We start from the raw sequence: 25,812 nt of genomic DNA on the forward strand, positions 1-25,812 counted from the left end.
CCAGCTTTATCTGCCAAATTCCACAGAGGTCAGCCTTCCTGACCTCTTTTTGGTGACTGACATGAAGAAATAGTGCAAAGCAATGCAGAGCTATGAGTGAACATCAGTGCTCATCAAGGAAACTAAACAGGTTTCCTATGAGCATCCAGGAAAAATAATGTAATCCATATCCATTTTCCAGAAGGAACATGGGAACACTGGAATTTAATGCCTGCTAGGCCACCTCAGAGTAATTCAAAGCCATTTGGGACTAAAAATGTCACTGTCATGGGGAGCAGTGTGGCTTGGCCTTGGTGGCTTCCCTGAAGTACAACTTACAACTGCTCCAGGAGGGAGATTTGGAGCATCTGTACACACCACACTGATGCATTTACACACCAGGGAATAATATCCTGCCATATTTACAGGATGCCACCAAGCTGCTTAGAAAACAGCTCACTGAGGTTTTCAGAAGTGCTAATGCACAGCTCTTATCCTGGTTTAGGCAAAATCAGTATGCACCAACACACAGGTAAAGAGAACTGGTGTGCCCATAGATTAATAGGGAAGATTAAGAGGGATGCTTCCTGGAAAATATTGATCCTTAAAGGCCCAACTTCTGGAAAATACCTTCTTCTAAGGCAAGCTGGCCAGCTACAGAATAGGAACTCATTACACTCACTACTGAAAAAAAAAAAAAAAAAGGACAAAGAAAAAAAACTGAGAACGCTCCATCTGCAGCACTTACACCTCACTCCCATCCTCATTTCCATCATGTCTGAAGCAAAGCTACCACATCACTTAAGTTTTATGCTTTATTCAGCCTAAAAGTAACACCTGGACTTTATTTCCTGCACAGTGATTTCCCAACTTAATCCCCTGCACGAGAATCAAATGGAGCTGGTTTCATTTCCGTGGTCAGGCCATAGCCCGAGGTGCCCCAGCTGCTGCAGAGCACTTTAATGTCCTGCTCAAAGACACAGCATAGGAGGATCCAGCTGACTCCAAAGTCTGCCAGTTCACTTTGGCTTTACCCGTTTGATCACAATTCCTAAGCTGCAAGAAAAGACCTCCCTCCTCTAAAATACTGGGTATCCCAGCCTGAGGTTCTCTTAAGGGAAGATGAGCCTCTTTAGAAGATGAAACTGAAAATATTGGAGAATTTCCCAATTTTCTGCTTGCCAACTCATTAGGCTGGGCAAAAGAGTGATAGTAATTTTTTTACCTTTCATAGGTAGTAAGCCAAGATTAGTACTACAACCTCCAAGACCACTGAGTTTACTTCCTTTTTTGATAACTTAATGTCCAGCCTTAGACCTTTATATTCTAAGAAGATGATTTAAGTGTTAGGTTTGCATTATTAAAAACAAATCTTGAGAAGTCAATCTTTTTACTGTCACCCTTGATGCTACTGCTAACCAACCTTTGCATAGCTACATATATAAAACTTCCTAGAGAAGGCTTTATGAAATTAGGAATTTTTCAATGGACTCAGAATTCAAACAGGGCAGTTTCCTAACCCAGCACAGGCAAAGAGGAATTTCTCTGCACTGTGATAGCTACTGAGGCAACACAGAAAAGCTTCCTAATTGTCAAAGTTGTGGGAGTATAAAGCTGTGGTGTAAAATTCTGGGAAGAAGATCCAAGGTAACGTTATCTTAACAATAAATCAGACATTTAAATGAATCAGGTGTAGCACAGGCAATAAACACCACTCCACTCTCACCCAAAACAAAGTGAGGAACTTGTTAGGGAGACACCAGTGTAACTCCCCCAGATAGTTTTAGTTTCAACTTGTTCACAGTCACTGCACTGTCATGATATCAGCACAACCAGGTGCAATTTTCAGTGACACATCAATTAGAAACTGTGATTATTCTAAGATTTCATCCAGCCCAAAAGATAAAGCTTTAGCCACAACTCTCAGAAAACCATGACTTATACAATACTGCACTGCCTGTTAGGAAGCTGTCAACACCAGCCTTAATACTGGCCTAATTAGATCCTGGGTTTGATGTGTTAATTTGTAAACACATTAGACAAGTCAATAAAAGCTTTAATTTTCAAGTATGAGACCTATGAACTGCACAACCAAGTGTGTATGATTCAGTAATAATAACAGGAGGATGATTTTTTCTCCTCCAGGTTTTCATTCAACCAAAAATTTTAAGCACCTCCCATTCCACAGACAAATTTCCAAAAGACAAATATCAATAACAGCCACAGTGTGCTACACAACTGCTCATGGAGAGCAGTAAATGTACTAAAGGTTTCTGGTAGCTCTGAATCTTCAACCAAGATGCCCATAAGATGCAACAAAGATAACTCTCCCTTATGTCATTTGTTTCCACAGCTGGGCAGTAAAGGCTTCAGGGTGGCTTTTGGGCTGCATTTGACACCACCAGAGTCAGGCATTCACATTCACTGTCCTGATTACCCAGATCTCTTCCTTGTACTTATTTGCACCCAGTTGTTAAATCACATCAAGGCAGCTTTGGGCTGCCCTCCCTCCCCTCGACAGCTTTCATCAGCCAATCCTTTCACCTGCCCAGCAGGTAAACGCAGCAAGGGGGAGAGAGGGGGGCAGGAGGCAGCAGAGGTTACAATGGAGCCTTTCAGCAGAGCTGAAATAAGAAACCGGAGTGCCCACAATGTGCCCTCCTTCTCAAAAGGGCCTTTGTTTCTATGGGGAAAGGTAGGAGCTTTTTCTTGTCCTCTACAGATTTGTCAGACTCAAGCAAGCCTGGTGTCAGCAGCACTGACAGAAATGCTTCGTGTCAGTCGTATTTACTGCAGGAAAAACGTGGCCAAACTGAACAGTTGTTCCCAGCCCACACTAAAGCTGTGCCGATGAAATTCAGCTCTGTCTTCCTCCTTTCACTTGTCTCTGCTCCTCCTCTCAGATTGTTTTATGACAGAGCAGAGACAAACCCAACCACAGGCAATACAAGCCCTGTCCCTTTGTTAATTCAGCTTCTGAAGAAACAATGAAGCCTGCATGTGCTAACTCCACTTTGCTTAGACACTAATTCAGATTTCAGGTAAGGTCTCCATCACACCCATCAGCAAAGGGGCAGGAAAGCTGAAAACAGGGGAAAAACCATGAAGCCATAAATTAAATGCAATGCTCCCAGTTGGGTAACATTCAGCTGTAAGACAGGCTGGTTCACCTGTGTGTTACCCATCATCTAGTCTGACAATGCCAGCCTGAACATGTTTCTTCTGCAGGGCTTGGACTGAGCCAAAGGCATCCAAATACTACTTCCAAAAGCAGGATAAACTCAAAGAAGTAGACTGCCAAGTCCACATACCTTATCCTTCATTCTATCCATTGAGCTAAAAACAGATTCTTGCAACAGGTACACACAAGTATGGGAAGTTCTTACTCATACAGAGAAACAGATATGCAAAGCTAAGTGACTAGCAGAATTTAGGAAGGTGTTTTTTGAAACAAACACAACTTTGAAGACAGTTTGAAGTGCTAGTCCAGTCATCAATCAATCCTTTAAAACCATCTGGACCACCCTTTATGCAAAACAGAAATGCAAGAGAGAAGCAGTAAGAAGATCACAACCTATTTATACCTGACAGAGTAAACAAACAAACAAAAATCCACCACCAATTAAACAGACTTTCTAAATTGAAGTCCATTCTAGGTCAGCATGGTCAAATACATTCCACTACACTAACACTAAATCTGTGAGGCACCATGCATTTATGCATTTATGTTCAACTTCAGTGTAAAATGAGGGCAGGAATCCCCAGCACTTTAAGGTGCAGACCTTTGCCTTTAGTCATGGCCTGCATCACACACTGAAGAGGTGCAAATCCAGTGTGCAATTTCTCTGATCAGCAACTTTAAAGGCCCACAAAATATTTCCCAAGCAGGTTCTTAACCAGGAGTCTTTCAAAGACCTCAAATAACAAGTGTTTAAAAACCTGCTTACCAGCACTAATGTGCTTGCTCTAATAGCACATTAGACCAGGACAGCCTTGGCACACAAAGCACTATGATTCTTGGCTCCTTGAAGCCATAACCTTCAACAGCTCAGAATTAAGGTCTGACTTTCCCAGATTTTCTCAGTCTACCTGGCTGTGAGTAGATGTTTACTGGATCAAAGGGTAGAAGCTTTCAAATGACCCATTATCTCTAGAAATACTGGAATGGGAGACACAAGACTTGGGAAAAAAATCCCCTCACTTTTATGCAAGAAAAAAGTAGAGTGTAAAAGATTCTGGTATAATGTTCATTCCCTTCTGATTCTTATTAGAAAAGAACAAGTTACTGTGGCTAAAAGGTGCAAATGAATTTTACAAGGCCTTTAATTACCAAGCTGTTAATGAGAGTAAACATTAGGAAGTGTCCAAAGTAGTTGTCTCCCTAGAAACAAGACGTCATATTTACCTTCAGGACTGAATCAAATGGAGTCACAAATGCTGATGTCAGCTTCTAATATATTTGGAAGTTTCCCTCTGCTGCAAAAGCTACCTCTTTCAACCCTGTTTTGCATTATCCAAATTAGTTTGTCTCTGGCAGGTAAAGCTTAGCCAAACATTCTCATAAGAGAAAGGCATATACAAGGAAGAGCCATCCCTAAAATAACAGAGTTTTTCCAAGGTATATACAATTTTAAATGCTTATAAGCAACTCTGACCCATCCCTGGGACATCTTTTCTGAAGCTGACATTGCATTTAGCCAGATGCAAACAACTCAAACCTGGTCTGCATTCACTGATTTTTCTACTGCATCTGCACTAGGATTTCCTGATGGTAGCAGGCAGAAAACAGACCCGAAGCACTCTTGAGTTCCCTTGTCTCCCCAATGGCAGGGAGGTATGCACGGAATTGGTGTGCTTAGTACCAATTACATTAAATCATTTATCTCAAATATCCACAGTTCCACTTCAAGTATCCATCTACAGTACAATTACAATGAATCAAGGAGGTTACTTCCTAGGCTGATTTCATTTATCCATTACACTTTTCAGCAAAATTCCATTTAAACCTTGGAAACACAAAACCTACAAATATATTTCTGCTCCCCAAAGAAAGTGTAAGTAGCCATTAGCCTAGCCATGATTTAATACTAGGCATTTTCAAAGATAAAAGCATTATGCTCCTGGCCAGAGCTCAAAAGAAAAAGTGTTGGACAGATAGCACAGCCATTGTACTTTCTTCTTCACAGAGGGAAGGAAAAAAATCTAGAAACAGATTCAGACTAAGATAATAGTAAATTGATTATTAATGGCCATTGTGCTGCCTAGGTGATATCCCAGCCTTTTAAATGCACATTTAAAAGCAGGGGTACACTTGTAAATCCAAAGGATAATCAGGGACAAAGAACTCTGGCTTCAGCTGCACCACAAGCTGTGGCTCATGTGTATCTTTAGAAAAATGTTTATTTTCCTAACAAGGACTACCTATAACAGAAACAGTCGCAGCACATAGCAGGACAAGTGACAGACCACTCAGAGGATAGAAAAGTTGCTGTGAAGACCTCTTCTTTCAGCAAGTGCCACTCAACAGCATCACAATATCCTTCCTCTTAAAAAAGGAGAGAAAATTGAGAACATGCCCAGGACCTTAAAGGAAACTACTCAGGCACATTGGGGGAGAAAAAGGCAGAACTAAAAAGAGAACAAACCAGCACCTCTCCTATATTTAACTTTTCCACCCACACTCAAGTGGTTTTTCCCTCCTTTTGCAGGATGCAGTGGCTCAGGACAGATTTGCCCTGCAGCCTGAGGAAAGCCCCGTACCTTGTTGAACTGGAAAAGGTCGCGCTTGAGCCTCTCTCGCACTGGATCGTGTCCGGGTCTTAAGAACCTTCTCATCTTCCTCGCTGTAGTATCTTGGCAACAAAAATCCTAACAAAATAGAAAAGAAGAGCCCATATAAACAAAAGCAGCCTGAGCAGAAAGCAGGCAGAAGTAGGTTATTTATTTTGGTATAGCAGGTAACAAATCAGCCAGAGCAGACTGAGACAACATCACTATCGAGTGACTAAAACCTGATACCAGTCTAGCACGGCTCTCTGCTGCAGCACTTCACAATTCTATTTTCACATTGATTAAGCAAACTAGTACAGATAAAACAAGAGGATTCTAAAAAGGATTTTGCACTTGGCCATTTTGCAATCCCTTGAGTTGACCTTATCCAAAGAAAAGGCAAAACTGCAGCATTTGCATAAACATTCAGACAAACCCAACCTAAAGGCCAACTCCCAGGCTCAGGCATTATTGACTAGCATCAGTTTTCACCCCAGGTAACCCTCCAGCTATTGAGCCAAAGAGAGAAAGAATCCCATTTTCAGGTCTCTCCACGGGCACAGCAGAAAGGGCGCTGTGCTGCCTGCAGGGGAGCTGCATTAATTATTAACTTGCTTTTGTAAAATATCAAGCCGAACTCCCTGCTCGAGGTGGGGGTAGGGAAGGGAATTTCACACCTGCAATTCACTGTGCAGCTGAAGCACAAAGCAGTGTCCTAGTGCCTGGCCTCTCAGAGGAGGATCCAAGCGGGACAAATCAGACCTGACTGGCCAGCCAGCAATCACACGGGGAATACCAGGCTCCAGCTTCCTGCTCTCTACAGCTCAGGAGGCTGTCACATCTCCCCTCTGCACAGGGACTAAGTGACAAGTAAACCTTGCCAATCCAAGAGCAAAGGCTTGAATTCACATGCTGACAGCTTACCCTGGTGTTAGTGCTCCTGCCTGCCCTGGCCAACTCTCACAAGCTGCAGTTTACAGACACTGCACTCAGTATTTTATTTTAATTTGCTGGACAGGGAGCAATTTGCCAGCTACTCTGTACATGACACACGTGTGCAGTGGAGGCCAGAACTTCTGAGGTGCAATGAAGGGTCAGAATGGATATCATACATGGTCAGAAGAGGTTCATACACACTACAGCAAGGTGGGGACCAGGGGGCCAACGCTGCATGAGAAAGAGAGGGATCAGGAGCACCAAAGGAACTGGTATGTGAACAGAGGGGTTTGAACCCTTCAAACAGTGAGGCTGGAGGTGAGTGACTGAGGGGACAAGCTTTCACACCTGCAGAGATAGGAACAGCACAGCTGGAAACAGGGTGGCTGCTTCTGTGCTCCTTCCAGCAACAATGGCCTTTGGATAATGACCTAAAGCAGCCACTCCTGAAGAGCTTGAGCTGTTTTTCAAAGAGTTCCTAGCAAGGCCTTGCACCAGCTGTGAAGGTCCAAAAGAAGGAAATGGTGTGATAAACAGGATGCTCCACAGGCATATTTTGAGAACTCCCTTAGAAACTCCCTGAGCTTGAACTTGTACCTCTTTGTTGCACTACTGCCCTTTTACCTTTCCTGCTCTAACTCCAACATCTCCAGCCACCTGTGCACCACTGCCCTGAGCTCACCAAAGGCCTGCAATGCATCCCTGGTTCAGAGGACCAGAGGATCACACAAGGATCAATCACCCAAGTCACTTCTTCTGAAATATTACTAGGATCTACATGACTGGAATATGTCACCTACCTGACATTCCAGTCACCTAGAATAACTGGCAGCACCAACTACCACAGAAAAACTGGCTCTGAGTAGGGCAGCTACAGCTGTCTGTGTTGGTGGGCCACCAGCACATGCAGGGGTGAAGAATGTGCACAGAAACATATGAGGACCTCAGAAAAGAGAGGAAGAATAAAAGTGTACTTTACTTGGAAAGTAAATCCTTCTACAATGATTTAGCACCTCAACTGAAATTTCAAAAATAGTGTCAGATTTTAAGACTTCTTTTACTAGATATGCCTGAGAGAGGGACATATTTTCACAAAGCTACATTCACTTTAAGTTAGCAAAAGTTACAGAGCAGTGACAAGGTGCTGTGCAATGAAAGGACAGCACATCATGCCCATGTATAACACACAACTTGCCCTGAGCCAGACAAGGAAAGGAAAGTGCCAAGGAGACGCACCCTTTCCCACTGTCAATCAATATCCTGGACCTGTTAAACGAGGCAAAACCACAGAGAAACTCTACTAATTACCCTCCCCACTTTAGAACAAAAGACCTCAGCTATGCCAGCAGAGACAAACTCAGTGTTAGGAGCAAAGAACAGGGGGCTTGTTTTGAGAGAGACACAACTTTACATTTTAAAACTTGCTAGAAAGTTTTATCCTAAAATATTAATGGCATCCTGAAGCATGCTGTTTGAGCCTGCTTATGCAAGAGCTCCAACATTCACGCTCCAGCCCACAATAACTTGTTCAACAGGCTAAGAAGTGTAGTAGTTCTGAACTGAGCAGTAACTCACTTGAAGAACCATCACCCTGAAGGGCTGAGAGGATCAGAGAAGGCAAGCTACAAAAGTCACCTCTCATAGACTCATATCAGAGTTTCTTTCTGACCAAAGAACCTTTGAGTGTCACAGTATGGGAGAGGATGAAAGGACAAGCAGTTTTGAACAAAGGCAAAGAAGGAATAGCATCCACTGCAGCACAGGTTGTCCAAGAGTTATCATTACAAGTTTACTAGACACTTATCAAAGAGAAGAATTTTGGTTTTAGTACAATAAGCAAGTATCTCTTCCAATTCTAGAAATAGATTCCACAATCTGTATAATCTTATCTTCCAGATGCACATTTACATTTTAGCAGTTTAGTTTCTCTCCCACACACCTTTGGAGTCTTACATAAAACTCGAGCCCCATGTGCTCTGCAGTTGTCTGCCAGTCAGCATTTACAACCATCTGGTAACAGTTGTGGCTACCAGTAGCCAGAGAGGAATTCTCCAGTAGCCTCTGAAGCTATGCCAGGTCTGCATGTATCTAATGTTCTCATTTTCCAGGGAAACAATTCTTTAGGCTTTCAAAGACAAGTCTTTTACCAGAAACTATGTGCAACATTCTCTTCTTTTAAGATGCACTCCCAGCAGCTGTTTAGAGGCAACAATAGCCCAAGGCTGAGCCAACCCAAGTCTTGCTGGTACTCAGGACATGGACACCTGACAGCAGAGGTCAGAGTGCCCTGAACATCCATCTCCTGCTGCTTCCTTACCTGAATGCTCAGCTAAATACAGTAAAGTCCCCTTTTTCACCCCATTGGATTAGATGCAGACACAAAGCAAAATCTCCTCACTATTCATATGGAAAGGCAATGAAAGCATCAGTGGCAAGACAATCCTGTTTCCAATCAGACGCTAAGGAGCAGTTTAACATCACAACCAGATTTCACTCCATCCTCCTTGCTCAGCTCCACTCATTTCAGATGCCGTGAGAGTGGCATGTGAACCCACATTCAACAGAAGGACAAAAGCTCCCTCCCAGGAGCAGCATTAATTGTTCCTCACTGCTGAGTGTAACCAGTCCAGAGTTCCACGTTTTCCTTTGGCTTCCTTGCTTCTGCACACAGCAATGCATCTTGGTGCCCGTGCACAGCTTGCTGAGATACTCTCCATCATTTTCTACATCAGCTTGGCATAGGCTGGCAGGGAACTACCCTGTGCAGAAATTGGTTGCGATTTTTCCTTATGTCCTCTCATGAGAGTGGAATTTCCAGCCAAAATGTTGTAAGTCCCAATCACACAAGTTAATCCAGTCTTGCAAGAAGAGGAAGCCCAGGTCAGAAGTTTTTATTACGTAGACAGTTTTAAGTGTGGATGCAGTCTCAAGTGAACCCCACAACAAAAACATACCCATAATGAGTTTGTTTTGCTCGCATAGCAGAGTTGCAAGGTACCATCTGTGTGCCTCTTTGGCAACCTTTACTCAGCTTGAACAGGTTTTCAATGGGATACAGTCCAAGAGCTTTCTTTCCAAAATGCCAGCAAGTATCTCAAGAACTCTTAAATCCTGCCTTGATTTCGGTTTCCTTCTCATTCCTTCCTCAGCACTCCTTCCTGCTTACAGGTCCTTAAAGGGAGAACATCTACCTATGCAGCTGATAACACTTTATCAACCCTGCTAAAATAAAAGAGGCCTTATCGGACAGCTTTGTTTGAACTCCAGGCAGTTGGTGCTGCTGTAACAAACAGTCACTCCCATGGCCTTGTCTGAACCAGGTTCTCTCCTCACCCAGGAGTTTTTGCCTTGTTGCTGTTACCAACACAGCAGCAAGACAACAGAGGCTGGCTCAGCTGCACAGCAAAAAGCTCTTCCTTAGCACCAGTGATCTCACACCAACAGAACTGAGCAAAGTATCACTTAAACACCAGATTTATCACATTTATCGATTACAGGTGCCATGACTCACCGTGAAAGGACAAGTTTAAGAACAATTTTAGCTTGAAATCAATGAAACGAGCCTGAGCTATTCTTTAACTGTTCATCTCTACCACCCTGCTTGGCTGTGACACACTGTCAAGGCAGATACTCAAGAAGAAAGCACAAGCCAAGCAGAACAGCTAAAGCAAGGGAAGGAGCAGTTGCAGTACACAGAGAAGAGTAAGACAACACCTCCTTTTCCCAGGAGAAGGAAGATGCTCTAACATTATTCTCACTTTAATGAGACCATGCAGAGATCTCCCTTACACAACTGCTGAGCCACTGCTACCACCCCCCACCACTTGCAGTTTCATAAACAGCAGAGTGTTCATGTGCACCTTGCATACAGTAGTCAGAGAGGAAAACCAAAAGATCCTCTAAAAAGGATTTATTTCAGTGAACCTGGAGAGACAGACAGTGAAATGAACAACTGAACAGACTGTGGCAACACTATGTGCAGGTGGCTGCCCTCCTAAAACACAAACAATATTGAACAAAGTATCTGACATCGATTCTCCGAGAACTCTTTGAAAAGAATCGAGAACTAATCACACAACTCAGGCGAGTTCGTGTACTGCCAACAGCCTTGTACTTGGAGTTACCAGGAACCGCCCACCTGCAATGAATTTGGGAATTGTGCAAACCTTGTGTGTCATTAGGACTCCTATTGTGTTCTCCTTGGCATGGGGGCATGACAACACAAAGTTTCAAAATACTACAGCAGAACAAAGTCTTTACACTGTACAACATTATTGCCCGTGATGCAAAACCTTTTGTAGGCTTTGCTAAGGAGCGTGAATCAAACAGAAAAGTGGCTTGTAACTTTGGAGCAGCACTTTACAAACAGTGGGTCGATGCAACAAACCACAAAAGCATTTGCTTCATAAAGCAACACAAAGAGATCCAGCTATGAGAAATGTTTATATAAGAACTGGAGTTTTCACACAATTTCTGCACAGAAATCAAACCAGTGCCTCCTTTGGTATTTTAAAGAAAGATGAGGGTACTGAGAGTATCACATTCTCTTACTGCCGTGTATTAACTGCAAGACATATGTTTAAAACTTCCCTTGCTCTTTGACATTTCTCAAGCTTCTGTGTCAGCCAAGAAAAGACACACCTCTTCCATAAGCAATTCCCAGGAACAATTATGTTACCATACCAGAAGGCCACTGGAAGATAAAGGGCTCTCAACTGGTTTAACTCCTCCAGTACTTTTCTTCGGTCAGCTGTTATAGCAGATGTAATTTGTTCAAAACCAAATAAAAGACGTTTCTCAGCACCATCCTATGAAGTCGTTTGAGAACTCTTCTCCCTCTCCAAAACCACGAACTATAAAGAGCCCCTTGGCAGGCTACAAGCAGCACTGAGCAGGATTAGGGACTGCTCACTACTGGCACGGATCATCCTCGTCTCCTCCACGGGCCAGTCTATCCCTACAAGGAACGTGCCAGGACTCATGGAGGAGCCTTGGGACGTACCAGCACTTTGCATCCCACTTGCCAGAAGCACCAGCTTCCCGATTCAAAGCTCAGATCACCAGGCAGCTGCTCTGGGCACACAGCTTCAGCTGGGACTTGGTAAAGCCAGATATTCCAGTTGACTGAAGTGCTCTCAGATGACTTCTGAGCATTCCCCATCAAGTAAGACATGACAATGGACAACTCTTACTTCTACCATGTCAGTGGAGCTGTCCCCCTGTCCTGTCACTACCCCCACACCAACACACGGCTTTGTGCCATTGCCTGCAGAAAGACAGACCCGGGAGCCTGAGTCAACTGCACTACACCATCAACAAAACTAAGCACAAACAGGCAAAGCTTTCTCCAACACCAAGGTTAAGCCTCAGCTCCAGGAGGGGAGATACCAGCAAGAGCCTGTTCCCACGGGACAATGAAGGGCAACCTGAGACAAAGGCTGAACAACTTCCTTCACCGGTTTATTACACCTGTTTGCTGCCTGCTGGAAGTAACGTGCTCCTTCATTCAGCAAGTTCTCGCAACTTTGGGGAGGGGAAAGAAAAACTACCAATAGTGACAAGATGCATTTAATACAGGCATAGGAAAAAAAAAAAAAAAAGAGAGAAAATGCTAACAGAATATCCCGAGGGAGTCAGAGTCACTGCAGTTCTTGCTCTTGTCTTCTCCAAGACCCGCTGCGTGGAGCCAGCGGCAGCACTGGAGACTTGCGGACCGGGCTGCGGGCAGGGGCATCTCCGACCGCAGCACCGGGCGGGAGCGGTTCCCGCAGCCCCCGGGAGCGGCCCCGGCCCGGACCCGCTGGAGGGCCCGGCAGGAAGTCCCGGAGCGGCCACTGCCGCCACCACCCCAGGGAATCCCGGGATGCGGAGCGGCCGCGCGGTACCCGCGGGGCTGCGCGCTCCGGCCGGGACCGACACAGCGCAGCGAGCCCGGGAGCGGACACAGCAGCAAACAAAACCCCACCAGCCCTCAGCGCCGCGGCTGCAAGTTCCAGGGGAGACACTGCCGGAGTCCCCGGGTGCGCCAGGGCTTCACGTGTGGGCAGCCCCGACACGGCCGGCGCAGGCAGCGCGGAGAGCCTGGGCACCGGCGAAGGGAACCCACTCGAGGGCGGGGACACCGGCGAGCACCTGCCGGCCCCGCCGCGCAGCCCAGCACGGGCGGGCATGGGGGGGGCCGCCTCGGCGAGCTCTGCCGGGGCCGTGCCGGCCGGACGCCCCGCCGGCTCCCCTCCCGGGAGCCCCTCCCGGGAGCCCCTCCCGCCTCCCCGCGCGGCCCCAGCGAGCGGCGCTCACCTGCGGGGGCTGGGGCCGGGCCGCCCCGGCCGCGCTCCGCTCCGCGCCCGCTCCCCCTCAGCTGCGCGGCGGCCTCGCTCCGCGGGCACCTCTGGGCGGGTCGCGGTGGGCGGGGCCTGGACCGGGACCGCCCAGTAGGCGGGGCCACACTATCCAAACCGCATGCATGGGCGTGGCCTCGCATGCAAATAAGGCCGGACCGCGGCTCCGCCTCCCTTTCAGCCAGCGCGCTCATGAATAATTCAGCAACGTGCTTGCTGTAGCCAATCAGAGAGCGGCACCGCACGGCTCGGGAGCGCGGGCACCCGGCACCGGGAAAAGGCCGGGAAAGGCGGCCCAGAAAAGGGCGGCGGGGAAAGCCGGGGCCGGACTTCAGGGCCCTTCCTCCCGGCTCCAGCCCCGCCAGGGAGCTCCCAGCTTTCACAGACTTGCCTGTGAAAATTGGTAGATTTTGCAAAAAGTCGAAGCCTTCGCTGGAGAGAGGAATACAAAGTCCCACCGCACAGTCCCGCAGCAGCCATCCCCTGTCCTGCTGCAGGAAACAGCAGATAGACAAGGATGCTGTATTTATGTAAAGGGCAATGGCGGGTGAAGCTCTGCCCACTCTGCATCCATCAAAAGCTTGAAATTACCTCTGACAAGAGTCCAGTAACAGTATTTCACCCATTTTCCAAAAGTCATGTTTTTCAATTAAACATTCAGTTCTCTCATCCTGCAATGCTCAGCCGATCTGCATCACAGGCCAAAGTGGAGCAGTGGTATCAGTCTGGATCATGCCCCTGTTCTGGGGTGGGTAAAGGCACCATCAGATGTTACAGTGCTGAGCAAGGCAGCCACAGTTTCTCAATCCTCCCTGCAGTGGTTATTAAATTGTAATTGTCTTGTGCTGAATCAGGGAGTCTCTGCCCCAGTGAAACTCACTGGGTGGCTCTTGTAGAGTTCATCGATACAATTTCACCTCGGCATAAAGAGATGAGACTGATTGAAATCAACAGGAGTGAGTTTGACCTAATTCCAGGACAAACATGAGCCTTGTGGGTCAGGCTGGAATTCTCCTGGCTGTGCCTGTTCTTAGAAACTCCCTTCCCACTGCCTTTAATCTGTAAAACAGTCTGGGAGAATGCTGAGGGCAGCTGGGGCTGCCAACCCCGGCTTTAGCGAAACTATCGGAGCCAAAGCCCTGCTGGAAGGAGGAAGAGGAAGGGGAGGGAGCGTGGGAGGAGCCGCCAGACCCCTCACCTCAGGAGAGCCGCGCCGACTTCCACCATCTGATAAGTGGGGCGTGTGTGTGAAACAGGAGCCGGCGCTGGCAGCAGAGCCCCGGCACCCTGGGCTACGATACCTCTGACCACGCAGGAGGAAGATGAACGAGGAAGAGGTGTCGTGTGCCGACAGGAACTGCACGCGGATGTAGGGACACCTCCAGGCTCTGAGTCACGCTGCCCTCCCCGGGAACAGCCGGCGTAGGAGCAGGGTTACCAGGGTTACACAGCCACAGTATGACCTTGAGCAGGCATTCACCAGCTGCTGCTCGAGTCCCAGTAGCCTCCACAGTCTCCCTCTGCATAACTTAACATTTCTAGGGGAATTAAGAAATACACCGAGGAGCTTGAATCGTTGGAAAAGGATTTTTTTATTGCTTCGCCTTCTCCACATCTCCAAAAGGAACTAAAAAAATACCAAATAAAACACATCTAAACCAGTTGCTACTACAGTTCTGAAAACTTTGATATCTAACACAGCCATGCTTAGCTCACTTCCACCCACTGAGCAGACCTTCTGGCACCTGGCACTTTTGGCATAGAGGCTAAAGCAAATTTGGTACCTAGATATCCTGGTGGAGAGCAGACTGGAAAGCTCATGAGGAATTTGTAGGTTTTCTCTTTACTCAGGGACCTCCCATGTGCAAGAGAAATAACAAGGATCCACAGCCAGATAGGAGAATGTTGGGCTGAAAGAGAGGGGCTGCAGCTCAGCCCCGCTGAGACTGCCAGATGCAGTGTGCTGATAGTGGTGGTCAAGTTTTAGTATGGCTTAACACTGCATGGCCAAAATGCATCTCAGCACAGCTGCTGCAGGAGGCCAAGCTGCTGTCTGAAATGCTCTGGGGCTTTCTGTGGCCTCTGGCTGATGAAATTGTGTTCAAGGCACAGTTTTCTGTTCTCAAGTGTCTGGAAATTTTCTTCCAGGTAAACGAGTTTATGGCTGTGCCCTTTCCAGACCAGAATCTGATCTGATGGCACAGCTGAATGACAGAGGCTCAGGCCACCAGCACTGATCAGCTTTTCTGTCCCTGATTGACCTCAGTGACACTCCAACCATTCCATCGGTGTAGCACAGTGTTCTTTACATGTGACAAAAGGATCACCAGCAATGTGTTTTCTAATGGTCCACAGTCAGCAAAAGATGACTCAGGAAAGGCAGGCTGGTGGTCCATGAGGTGAGAAAGCTGGAGAGCCAGTGGCTTCAAGAACAAAGCAGTGTGTACTCCAGCCCAGAAAAGCCCAGCTAAGCCAAACAGACTCGTGTGCTGTAAATCACACATTATGCCTGAGCCATTTGGGTGGGTGAAGTCTGTAACAGCCAATAAAATGGCCAACTTCCCACGGTTCCAGTTATCACAGGCTCTGTTTTCTGTAATATTTCATTAATCAGGAAAACAACTCTTGAGTAAAACTCTTCCCTTTATCCCATCCCATTTCTGCAAGTGACAGCAACTTCAGTGATAAACATCAACGGGCAGCTTGAACTCCTTCAGTGAATAGAAGGTGATTTCTCCATGATCCACCAGTGCAAAGACCAGAGGGACGTCCCCACTCAGATACGTCACCTGCTTCAAAGCCCGCAGGGAGGGGATCTGCTCATCAAAGCTACAGAGAGAAAAAAACATCCTATTTGTTCTCCAAGCTAGAAGAACACAGAGGCAAAGCTGTCCTGGCCAGCCATCACAACAGCTCCCTTTGGCCTGAGGAGCTGGTAGGGATTCTCCCCACCCACTGCAGTCCTGCCAGCCCTGAGAGTGACTACCCAGCATGCCTGGAACTGGGAGCTGTTGAATCCTTTGCCAAAAACAAGGATAACTACACACTGCTCCACGCTGTGCCGGTCAGATGTGGCTCACAGGGATACTGGCACATGGTCAATCCACTGCAATCTTAATGCCTTTGTGCTGGGAAGATCTTTAGGTTGCTGGGATCAACATCTGACCTGCTTTTCCCTCCTTTTAATTCTGCAGAGTCTGTTTGCTCATCAGTGAAAATATTTAGGCAACAAGGATCATCCTACTGGCTGATGATATACCTTGGTAAAACTGCATTACCACCTTCCTTGCTCTGTCTACTACAGCTGCAGAGAGCAGAGGGACAGTTTCAATAAAGCAAAATGAGAAAAGGCAGAAGCTGAACTTTGTACCTAGCTACAGACTTCTAGTATCAGGTTCTGGATCCAGCAAGAAAGGGGACACATACCCTCTGTTCTTAGTGATTTTAACATTACACTCGACAAAGATCAAAATACTGAACCTATGGCTCAGAGCCTGTAGCAAGTTCTGGGGAGGTTCATGTCTGCAGAATTCCACAGTGATCTGCACTGACTGAGGATTCAGCTCCCATAGCACTGGGTTCTACCTGAATTTCACAAGCATTGCATAAAAGCTGTGGCTTCTTTCTCCTGACTCCCAGTGATACTCAGACATGAGCAGCAACCACATGACCAAACAGTGTGGGTTGAAAGCAAGGGCAGGGGGTAGAGGGGGGAACTGTCGGCCACAGCCTCCAACAAAGGATGAGGAACTGAAAAAAAAAAATCCTGGGCAGGACCACCCTCAAGGGAGACATTCTGATGATCTGTAAAGCTCACAAGATGTTGGGTCATTCACAGATAATTAGGACTTCGTTTCCACAACAACTGCAAAGTTTCAGAAACAGCACAAGATTCGAGGGTACCTCCGAACACACATCCTGACATGGGGCTTCCCAGGGTTTGTCTTCTTAAACTTGGACACAGCGTCTGCTTGGTACACGTTGAAGTCTATCTTCATGGCCTCTCGGTCCTCCTGCAGCCTGCAGGGGAACACACCCACACAGGTATGGGATCAGAACACGGCAGGGTATGGGTACAACAGAGAAAAGAGGGAGCAAAAACTCCCTTTAGTTTGGGTCTAGTTTTGACTAGTTTGGGTCCCTTGAAAGGCTTCACTCCTCAAAGGGCTGACCCTGCAACTGTATCAATTACTTTCCAGAGCTTTCCTGTGATCAGACCAGAGCAAGATCCTGGCTCACATCTACCCCACACCCTCACAAGATGCAGCACTAACAAAGATAGGACCAAAGCACTGCAGGAACTGCTCACAAGCACCACACAGACTCTGAGGCAGGAGCAGAACCCAAAGTCCCAAAACCAAGGTTTCATAACCACTGAAGCAGGGATGGCAGCACATTCCAGGGATGAGGCACAGGTGAAACCCAATCAAACCTCTGGCTGGGGGCAGAGAAGAAAGGGCAGGATAAAAGAGGAACCCTGCTGTTTTAATTGGCCTGGAAAGCCCTGGCTCTGTTGCTGCAGGACCTGCTACTTCATGGAAATGTCACCCCCTCTCTAGAGATGCAAGGGGGTCATGGAGCAGAGCACTGGCTTCTCTTGGCAGCCTGGATATGCAGCAGCTCCCAAACTGCTGCTGGGAGCACCTCACAGACCTCACAAGCAGGGACAGTCACAAGACACTCCCGCTCCCCAACAGCTCCAAGCCGACTGGCTGGATACTAACCAGGAGGCTCCATCCAGGATGTGGGAGGGCTGCAGCACACTGATCTGCTGGAGGAGCTCAGCTGGAGGGAGAAGGAACGGGAAAGGATCAGACCAGCAATTTCCCTCCCAGGGCACTCCACACCACCCACGAGCCTTCCTCCTCTGACAATGGCTGGCAGCTCCACAGTCACCACTGGCTACTTCAAAGACCTCAACTTCCTCATCTCCTCCCAGCACACAGCCCAGACACTCTGCAGTTGCTTTGCATCTTGCTGGCCCTGGCTGCACATGCCTAACAGCCCAGCAGGAAGGACTGCAATACAGCAGGACATGGGGAATGGATTAGAAGCCCTCCCAAGGCCTTGTTTATCCTGGCACTTGAGTGGGCTATAGAAAGATTCTCCTGCTCAAACTACTGTCCCCAGAACTGATGTCAGCTTCTCCATGTCATCCCTTTTGCTGCTGCATAACAGACACTCTTTCTCAGAGCTGGGGGGGGAGAGAATGGTCCCTGTCAAGTTCCCAGAGCCACTACCTGGCGAGGTCACTTCTTCTGGCCGCAGCAGTGGTGTGACAGCTTGGTTCCAGAGGTGTGACGGTCGCTTCCAAGCCCTCTGCTGCCTCCTCTGCTCCAAGAGGGCTTTGTACTCCTGCCAGTTGGAGCAGCACCTCACCTCCTGGTCGGCATTGACACTGCTCTTGTACCTGCTCTCCCTCTCGCGCTGCTTCCTCTCCTTCCGCGTCAGCTTCTCCTGTTTCTGGTTGATCTGTGTGCACCAGGAAGCTGCATCCACCTCCCTGCCTGGCACGTTCTCTGGCAGGAGCCTGCTGTCAGGGGAGGGCAGATGTGTGCATGGCTGGTCTGAGGCTATGTTGGGAAAGGTGATGGTGGTAAAATCCCAGCGGGGTGCATGGGTGCCAGTGCTGTTGTCCTTGTGGTCTCCAGCCTGCCTGCTGGAGAAGCTCAGAGAGTCCTTTTGTCCTGTATCAAGAGGAACTGGCATTGACTCCCCCTCTGCACTGCCATCATCTGATTCCTTTGGCTGCACTGACAAGGGCTTTTCATCCACAGGAATGGAGTCTCCATAGTCATCTCCATCTTTGCTGGAGGTCCCGTCAGCTTCTGGAAGGTCCTCATCTACTTTATGTTTCTTCTCATGCAACCTAAAGACAAAGATACAGTAAAAATTTCAGGGAGAGCATGTGGTAGAGCTTGCTTTCCTTTAAATTCTGCCTGCTCCCTGCTAACAGGAAGAATGCAGTCTGCCAAGCCTGAAGGAAGGACAGCAAAAGTGGCAGGAACACCCAGATAGGTCTGCAAATCCTACAGAACAATTTCTTTGTGAGACAAATGAGAAAAGAAAAAAAGCAGGCAAAACTAAAGAGTGAATGCCAAAGGCAGATTAAACTTCTGAGAAGTCCTGCACAAGGTTTGACTTCAACGCCCAAGAGAATCTCAGCCTTGATTTGTATAGACAATGTTCCCAACCTGCCATGCCAGGTCCACACCCCAGACACTGACCCAAACACCTCCATGCAAACACTATGGACTTCAGCCAAAGCAGCACAGGCCAGGCAGAAACCTGCCTGCCAGCACCTCTTATGGTGTGAGATTCAGACTTTGATTCCAGAGGAGATTGGGCAGTTCTTAGACCAGCAGTTTAATCTCTCAGTTCCTACAATTCCAAACTCCTCAGGCACTGATTTACTGTCAACAGAGACTCTCCAGCCTCATCCTCCCTGTTTCTGAAAGGCTGACGCCACCTCCTGGGAACTGTCAGAATATGAGAATTGCTCATTGTCAGGTTGTGGGGATGTTTTGGACATGTGCAAGCCCTAGGACACAAGTCTGCTCTCTGCTGTTGAGTCTTGGCAGGTAAGTTGGACTGAGGAGGTGGATAAATGGAAGATGTGCACTGTGGTAGCTGCGCTCCTGCTAAAAAAGAGTAGGAGGAGGTGCCTGACATGTGTTCCTTTTGCAATGGCCTCCTTTTGCACTTGGGGGCAATTTGCCCCTCTTAGCCCTGGCATGACACACACCTGTGACAAAAGGGAACACTGCAAAGTGTTCAGGAAAAGTGCTGCACTGCCTGGGAACAGCCAAGAGCAAGGTGCCATACAAGGTCACCCCCAGCAGGAGAGCCTGAGGACACTGCAGCAAAGCAGCTGTTCCTGAGCAAGCGTGGCCTCAAGAGGATGGGAGAAGGCTTTGGGCCACATCCTTACCGGGGGCTGGAACTCCTCCTCCTCTTGCAATGGTGCTTCCCAGAGCTCTTGCAGTGACCTTCCAAGTTCAGCTGCCTCTCATAGGGAGACAGGACAGTGCTGGAAGGAGAGACCAACACAGAGGCTGAGAGCAGGGTGATGTAGAGGAGCTACCTTCTGCCCAGCCCCCAGAATATAGCAACCGAAGACACAAAAAATGCCCAAATGGGACCAGGATGGCCCTCAGTTTATGCCCCATTTCATGTTCCAAATCACCTCCTCAGGAGGGAGGAGCAAGGAAGGGTAGAGTGGCACTCTTAGCCTTAAATCCTTCCAAGAGATGGAATGCAGGGCCAAAGTCCTCTTCTCTGGTCCCGTTCCCTGGGGCCAGGCAGTGGGTACAGAGAGTCTCAGGGTCTTCAGGAAGGAGAAAGCAGCACGGGAAGGAAAAGTTGGTTACCTGGGATCGAATCTCAGTACAATATAACCCAGTTGCTTCAAGTGGCTGAACACCTTAGAGCAAAGGAAAGCAAGAAGGTTAAATGACAGCTCTAAACACAAACTATTTACTTCGGTTCCACTATGACTGAATGATGTCCTGGGGTGACTTTATGATGCTTGTATCCCTATTTATCTGTTTAGCCCAGAAATAAGTTTTGCACCTTTAAGATTGGTTTTGAGAGCGAAGGTGGGGGAGAAGAAGTGTGCAGTTGGTTTTCAGACACTGCACTCACTCCTACACATTCCTGCTCCTGGACTGTGCTGTCTGCGGACAGACAGACAGTGGGACAGAGCTCTCCTTTGCTTTTAGTTAGTTTTTAGCTAGCTGAGGCAGAGAAGTTCCCTGGACTGTGGGTTTTCATTTTCTTTGGACCTGTCTAAGCCTGCTCTGGACCGAATACCAGAAGAGCACTGGCAGCTCACACCTGCGGCCCACCAGGCTGAGCCTGGACCTGTGGCATTTCCAGCATCGGAAGGACTGATAAGAGACTGAGTGAGTCGAGCTACAGCCCACTAAGGGGACTTTTCTGAGTTTGTCATCTCTCTTGGAGGGGCAAGAGGTTTTATTGTTTAATATTGGGGGGTTTTCTTCTGTGCTGGTGAATGCTTTGCCTGTTAAATGAACAGTTTTTTCCACTTTTCTCCAAGGAAATCTTTTTCCCAAACCAGTTGTGGGAGGGGCTGCATGAATTTACTTTCTAGAGGAAACCTCTTTAGAGGTTTTTCTCCCAAAATTGCCCTAAACCAGGACAGTGAACACAGTGTGGCACTGGCAGAGAAGCAAATGCCAGGGTTAGGACCCAAAGCAAAGGTGGAGAAACAGGAACTGAACATCTGGAAGAAGGTGAGTGGGAACAACTGAGAATGACTTCCCTTCCCTCCCCAATCAGCCTACCCTGCTTCCAGCCACTGGAAGAGCTTGTGTGGCAGAGGCTGGGCTTTCTGCCTTCATCCTCCTCCAACAGCTGGAGGTCCCAACACACCTGGTAATGTGACAGGCTCATTGCCTCCTGGCACAACAGGGTCTCGTAGGCTTCCTGGATTGACAGGGGCACATCTCTGTAAAAGAGCTGGACAGAGCCCTGCAGGGCAGAAGCTTGGTGTGAGTCACAGGAACAAATCTATACAAGCTCACACTCTGTCCTTTCCCACTGCTCCTGATAGCTGGTCCCAGCACTCTCCCTGACAGGATATCCATCTCTCCCCATATGCCACCTGGACTACCTACAGTCCCTTTCTCATACCCAGTTCCCCCATACCCTGGTTTAATCAGCCAAGTAAGAAGTTCCCACCCACAGCTCTCAGCTCCTGCTCCAGCTCCTGCATCTGTTCAGAGGATGCACCTGGGAGCAAAATGCTCAGCTGATAAAATAACCACTGCTTGGACAGATAAATTAACTTTGATGATCTGAGTGATTCAGGATACAGCACAACAACAAAAGCACTTATACCAGCATAACTGAGAACTGGAGCAGAGGAATGAACAACAGCTTCAGGTGGCATCAATTGGTGCCTCCTCAGAAGCATTTACTTCCTTTACAGACCCAGAGATCCCATAGGTAACTTCCCCTGGGAACAGCAAATGACCTCCAGGAGGCTGTTTTAGGCTACACCTTTTTCTTCCTTTCTGTCTTTTTAAATAGTGTTTACTCATAAAAAAAACAAAACCCTAGGAATCACACCTTTTCCATTACATAGGCTGGAGGCATCTCCCTGGTCTTTTCTGCTTTTGGGGGATTTTGTACTCAGCATCTGACTAAACCATTTTATTGCCATCAATTTGTTTACAAACTATTTGTCAGAATGCCAGGGGTAAAAAAGCCCCACCTTTGCTTTAGGATTTAAGAGATGGCATCAGACACTCACAAGCTGTTTGTTTTGCTGAGGGATAAAAGTTCCCTTTAGATCAATGCACCAATTCTACTGATAACAGGTTTTGGTGGAGAGACCAAAAATCCCCCTTTCTACAGCAAAGAAATCCAGCTGAGCCCTAAGCAGCATTTCTGCAAGCAGAGGAGCACTGAACACAACGTGGTCTCACTACTCTGTCTGCCACATTTAAATTTCTTTCTGCCATATATACTGGGAAGAAATCCCAAGCAGCAACCCCAAAGATCTCTGTTTAAGCTGAATGAACTGGCCACAGATCCAACTGACACACTCTGTCAGTGACACAGAGGCTGCTTTAGAGTAGAAGGAAAGACCCCACAGCCTGGTGACAAACAGGTCCATCAGCAACACACTAAAAGAGACAATTCTTTGAGAACCAGCTGTTTATCAGTTATTATAGCTCCCCCAATCAGTGAGGACCCAGTGCTCTCATCCTACTTACACACTCCAGCAGGTACAGAGCTTCCTCGGGCAGCAGACATTGTTTGCCTCGTTCTGAGAACCCCATGGTGTGCCAGAACTTTCCCTGGAACAGGAGCACAAATCCCTGATTGGTTCTGGCTGCTCCCTGCTGACAGCCAGGCTCCTTTCCATTGCAAGAAGCAAATTAAGGAATCTGTGAGGCAGCAGGAGATGATGGCACTGAGCACACTCTGTAGCACTCACCGCAGGGGACTTCAGCTCCACGATGCCCTGTTCTGGTTTCCACTCAGCCTTCACCAGATTCCCCCTGAGAAGAATAAAGATTCATTTGTTACTGCTAGGGTGGCTACAATCAGCTCCTGGTGTAGCAGCACAAAACAAGCTCAGGAAGGTGTCAAAGGCAGGAAGTTTCCAGGTGGCGTTTTTACAAGGCATCAGAAAGCCATCATCCCCTGGCTCTAGCAGCACCACTTTATCACCACCAAAAAGTTAAAAGTGTCTTCAGTCAGCACCACAGAGACATGTCCACAGGCTACAGCAGCTTGCTGGAGATGCAGGGCCTATTGCAGGATATGTGGATATTGAGGGACTAACACCTCTGAGGTGTTAGTTAACTAACCTTCTCTGAGGTTGCCCAGAGAGGCTGTGGCTGCCACGTCCCTGTAAGCATTCACTGCCAGGTTGGATGGGGCTCTGAGCAGCCTGGTCTAGTGGAAGGTGTCTTTGCCTATGGCAGGGAGTCCAATGGGGTGATATTTAAGGTCCCTTCCAACCCAAACCATTCAGTGATTCTGTATCATACAGAACTCAGCTGCTGCCAAGACATCTTCTAATCACTGTACCCCACCCACGGGGACTCACGGGGACTCAATAGCTGCAGGCCAAGCAGAGAAGGTTTGTGTTGAGAGGTGGGTGTGAATGCCTCCCAAGTGATAAACACCAAAATCTGGCAGCACTGTTGAAAGCACCAAGACTAATAAATCAGGGACACTGACACCTGGTCAAATCTTCACAAGGCCACACAGGAGCATCAAGAAGACACTCTGTAACTTGTATCATGCCCAAGAAGGCTGTAGCTGCTACCTGCAAAGGCCACAGGATTACACACGCACCTGTGAAAACCAAGAGCTCTGTGAGGGACTTTCTGAAGCCACAGGTGTGCCAGCATGTCCCTGTGCTCCTTCAGGGACAGCCAGGCTGTGTCGCACTGCTGCTGCTCCAGCACGGGCACTGAGTGCAGGTGAACTGCGGGGGGTTTACTGCGCTGACCAACACCTGCTGCCAACAGGATCGCACCCGTAACCCCCGAGCTGTGCTCTGCCCGCCGGCATCACCCCTTCCACGGGGAAAGCCATTCCCAGCGCCGCTCCAGGGATGGACTTACGGCCGCTCCGGGCGCTCCTCGCAGAGCAGCCGCCACTGCTCCTCGCCGCAGCGCCGCAGCCTCTCGGCCTGCCCGGCCGAGCCGTCGGGGAGGAAATGCTTCTGCCCGCGGGGGCTCCGCGGGGCCTGGCGCTCCGGCTGCTCCGCCGTGCTGCGGGCGACAGCGGGGTGGTGAGGGACGGGAGAGCGGCCGCCAGCCCCGGCACCCCGGACAGCCCCGGACTGCAGTGCCCCCGGGGCCTCCCGGTCCTGCCGTGCTTCGGCAGCCCCTCCAGATCCCCGTACCGGGCGTTCCCGCGGTGCTTCCCCAGGCCCCGTACCGCGGGTCCCCCGGTACCTCCTCGGCCCCCTCATCGGTGGCTCCCGCCAGTGCCTCCTTTTCCCCGGTACCGCGCGTTCCGCCGGTGCCTCCCGGGTCCCCAACAGTGCAGACTCCCCCAGTGCTCCCGCGGCTTCCCGTAGTGCGGTTGTCTGCGGTTCCCCTCAGCACCTTCCCAGCCCCCTCACAGCGGATTCCCCCGCCGCCTCCCGCTTTCCCCCCTTCCGCCCCACCTGAGGCAGCGGGACCCGCCGGCCTCCATGGACACGTGCCGGACCAGCGTCCTTCCGCCGCCGGGCACGAGCGCCGCCAAGAGCGGCGGGCTCCGACAACGCGCCCCCTGGCGGCTCGGAGGACTGCGAGCGGCGGGGACCGGGCACCGGGAGGGAGCTGAGAGGGCACCTAGGGATGGGCACCGGGGAAGGGACGGAGCACCAGGGATGGGCACCGGGGAGGGGACGGAGCACCCAGGGATGGGCACCGGGGAGGGGACGGAGCACCGAGACGGGCACTGCTGAGGGACAGGGCCGGGCACCGGGTTTTGCCCAGGATATGACCCAGGTCCGCCGTGCTGAGCTGCCCCCGATCAACACCCGCCGCTCCCTCACGCCCCGTCCGCAGCCGGGATGGGAGAAGGGAGGTGAAACGAATCATGGGAGTAAAGGGCAGGAAGATCATGCACCGGTAAATTATACGGGTAAACAGGATGGGTTTAAGATTAAAAAAAAACAAACAAAACCCCCAAAAATTATTGCTAATTAATATGATCCCAGGCTTGGATATCTGCTCTGTCTGGGCTTCTGGGGAGCAGTGCAGCACCTGGGCCACCTGTCCTTCCCCTCTTTCCCCCAGCCATGCTGCTCACAGGACCTTCTATCATGCTTTCCCTCTCTCTCCTCACTGCATTTTGCCCTTTCTTAAATACATTTCTCCAAAGGAAAATACTTTCTTAAATAATAAATTCTTAGTAATTATAATATAAATAATTCTTAAATGCTCACAAATTCTTAAAATCTTATCAGCTCAATAAATTCTTCAGTACATGTCCCCTGCATCACTGACAGGCTGTTCCCTACCATGGGGCTGTCAGAACCATGTGGGACCAGCCAGACCAGTGTGGAAGTGGCTGTGTCCTGCCCCTGGGGCAGGAGGATTGTCCCTTCAATGGTGTCACTATTTCTCCTGGCCTCCAGCAGTGGCTGGTGCCTTTGCCTGGAGCATGCAGCGATCCAGCAGGGCCTCACACCTCTGCCAGCATGGCTGGACTGGCTGCCAGGGAAGGCATGGACAGGTCTGATGGGAAAACACACCAAAAGTTCAAGTTTCACCTCAAACCTGTCTCCTGTTGCTGTGGGATATCTCAC

The 25,812-nt window shown here is 48.9% G+C and overlaps 2 protein-coding genes across 5 annotated transcripts in view; both read right to left on the minus strand.

Moving 5' to 3' along the window:
• The window catches only part of LLGL2 (LLGL scribble cell polarity complex component 2), a 34,615-nt gene extending 20,300 nt beyond the window's left edge, over positions 1 to 14,315 (minus strand). Inside the window, exons 1-2 of one of the 2 annotated variants that reach the window (XM_071452701.1) lie at positions 14,221 to 14,315; positions 5,740 to 5,847 (exon numbers count right to left, since the gene is read on the minus strand). In XM_071452701.1, coding sequence (XP_071308802.1) covers positions 5,740 to 5,814 — 75 coding nt within the window. In that variant the 5' untranslated portion in view covers positions 5,815 to 5,847; positions 14,221 to 14,315. Of the gene's footprint in view, positions 1 to 5,739; positions 5,848 to 12,981; positions 13,107 to 14,220 lie in introns of those variants that run through there. The other variant, XM_071452700.1, reaches the window with a different exon arrangement.
• Positions 14,316 to 14,595: 280 nt separating this feature from the next.
• Positions 14,596 to 24,780, minus strand: TSEN54 (tRNA splicing endonuclease subunit 54). 3 transcript variants are annotated; one of them, XM_071452684.1, is made up of 11 exons: positions 24,682 to 24,780; positions 24,131 to 24,280; positions 22,990 to 23,053; positions 22,766 to 22,849; positions 21,417 to 21,515; positions 20,393 to 20,445; positions 19,954 to 20,052; positions 18,263 to 18,891; positions 17,747 to 17,807; positions 16,926 to 17,042; positions 14,596 to 15,851 (listed from the first exon to the last, which is right to left on the minus strand). In XM_071452684.1, the coding sequence occupies exons 1-11, from the start codon at positions 24,708 to 24,710 to the stop codon at positions 15,701 to 15,703; spliced, it is 1,536 nt and encodes a 511-aa protein (XP_071308785.1). In that variant the 5' UTR covers positions 24,711 to 24,780; the 3' UTR covers positions 14,596 to 15,700. The 3 variants fall into 3 exon arrangements, with proteins under 3 accessions (XP_071308785.1, XP_071308786.1, XP_071308787.1); XM_071452685.1 differs by lacking the exon at positions 24,682 to 24,780 and adding an exon at positions 24,467 to 24,614; XM_071452686.1 differs by lacking the exons at positions 24,131 to 24,280; positions 24,682 to 24,780 and adding an exon at positions 23,859 to 24,084.
• Positions 24,781 to 25,812: the final 1,032 nt, after the last annotated feature.

The sequence above is a fragment of the Agelaius tricolor genome, unplaced genomic scaffold, assembly GCF_023055355.1.
Source record: "Agelaius tricolor isolate 1412-34295 unplaced genomic scaffold, bAgeTri1.0.p SCAF_35, whole genome shotgun sequence".
Classification (NCBI taxonomy): Eukaryota; Metazoa; Chordata; class Aves; order Passeriformes; family Icteridae; genus Agelaius; species Agelaius tricolor.

Excerpts from the sequence above, each read along its gene's own strand:
- TSEN54 (XM_071452684.1), bottom strand. The coding sequence starts at position 24,710 with ATGGAGGCCGGCGGGTCCCGCTGCCTCAG. Across the intron at positions 24,281-24,681 it reads GGCGGGTCCCGCTGCCTCAG|CACGGCGGAGCAGCCGGAGC; the intron begins GTGGGGCGGAAG and ends TGTCGCCCGCAG. Across the intron at positions 17,808-18,262 it reads AGAAGAAGTGACCTCGCCAG|CTGAGCTCCTCCAGCAGATC; the intron begins GTAGTGGCTCTG and ends TTCTCCCTCCAG.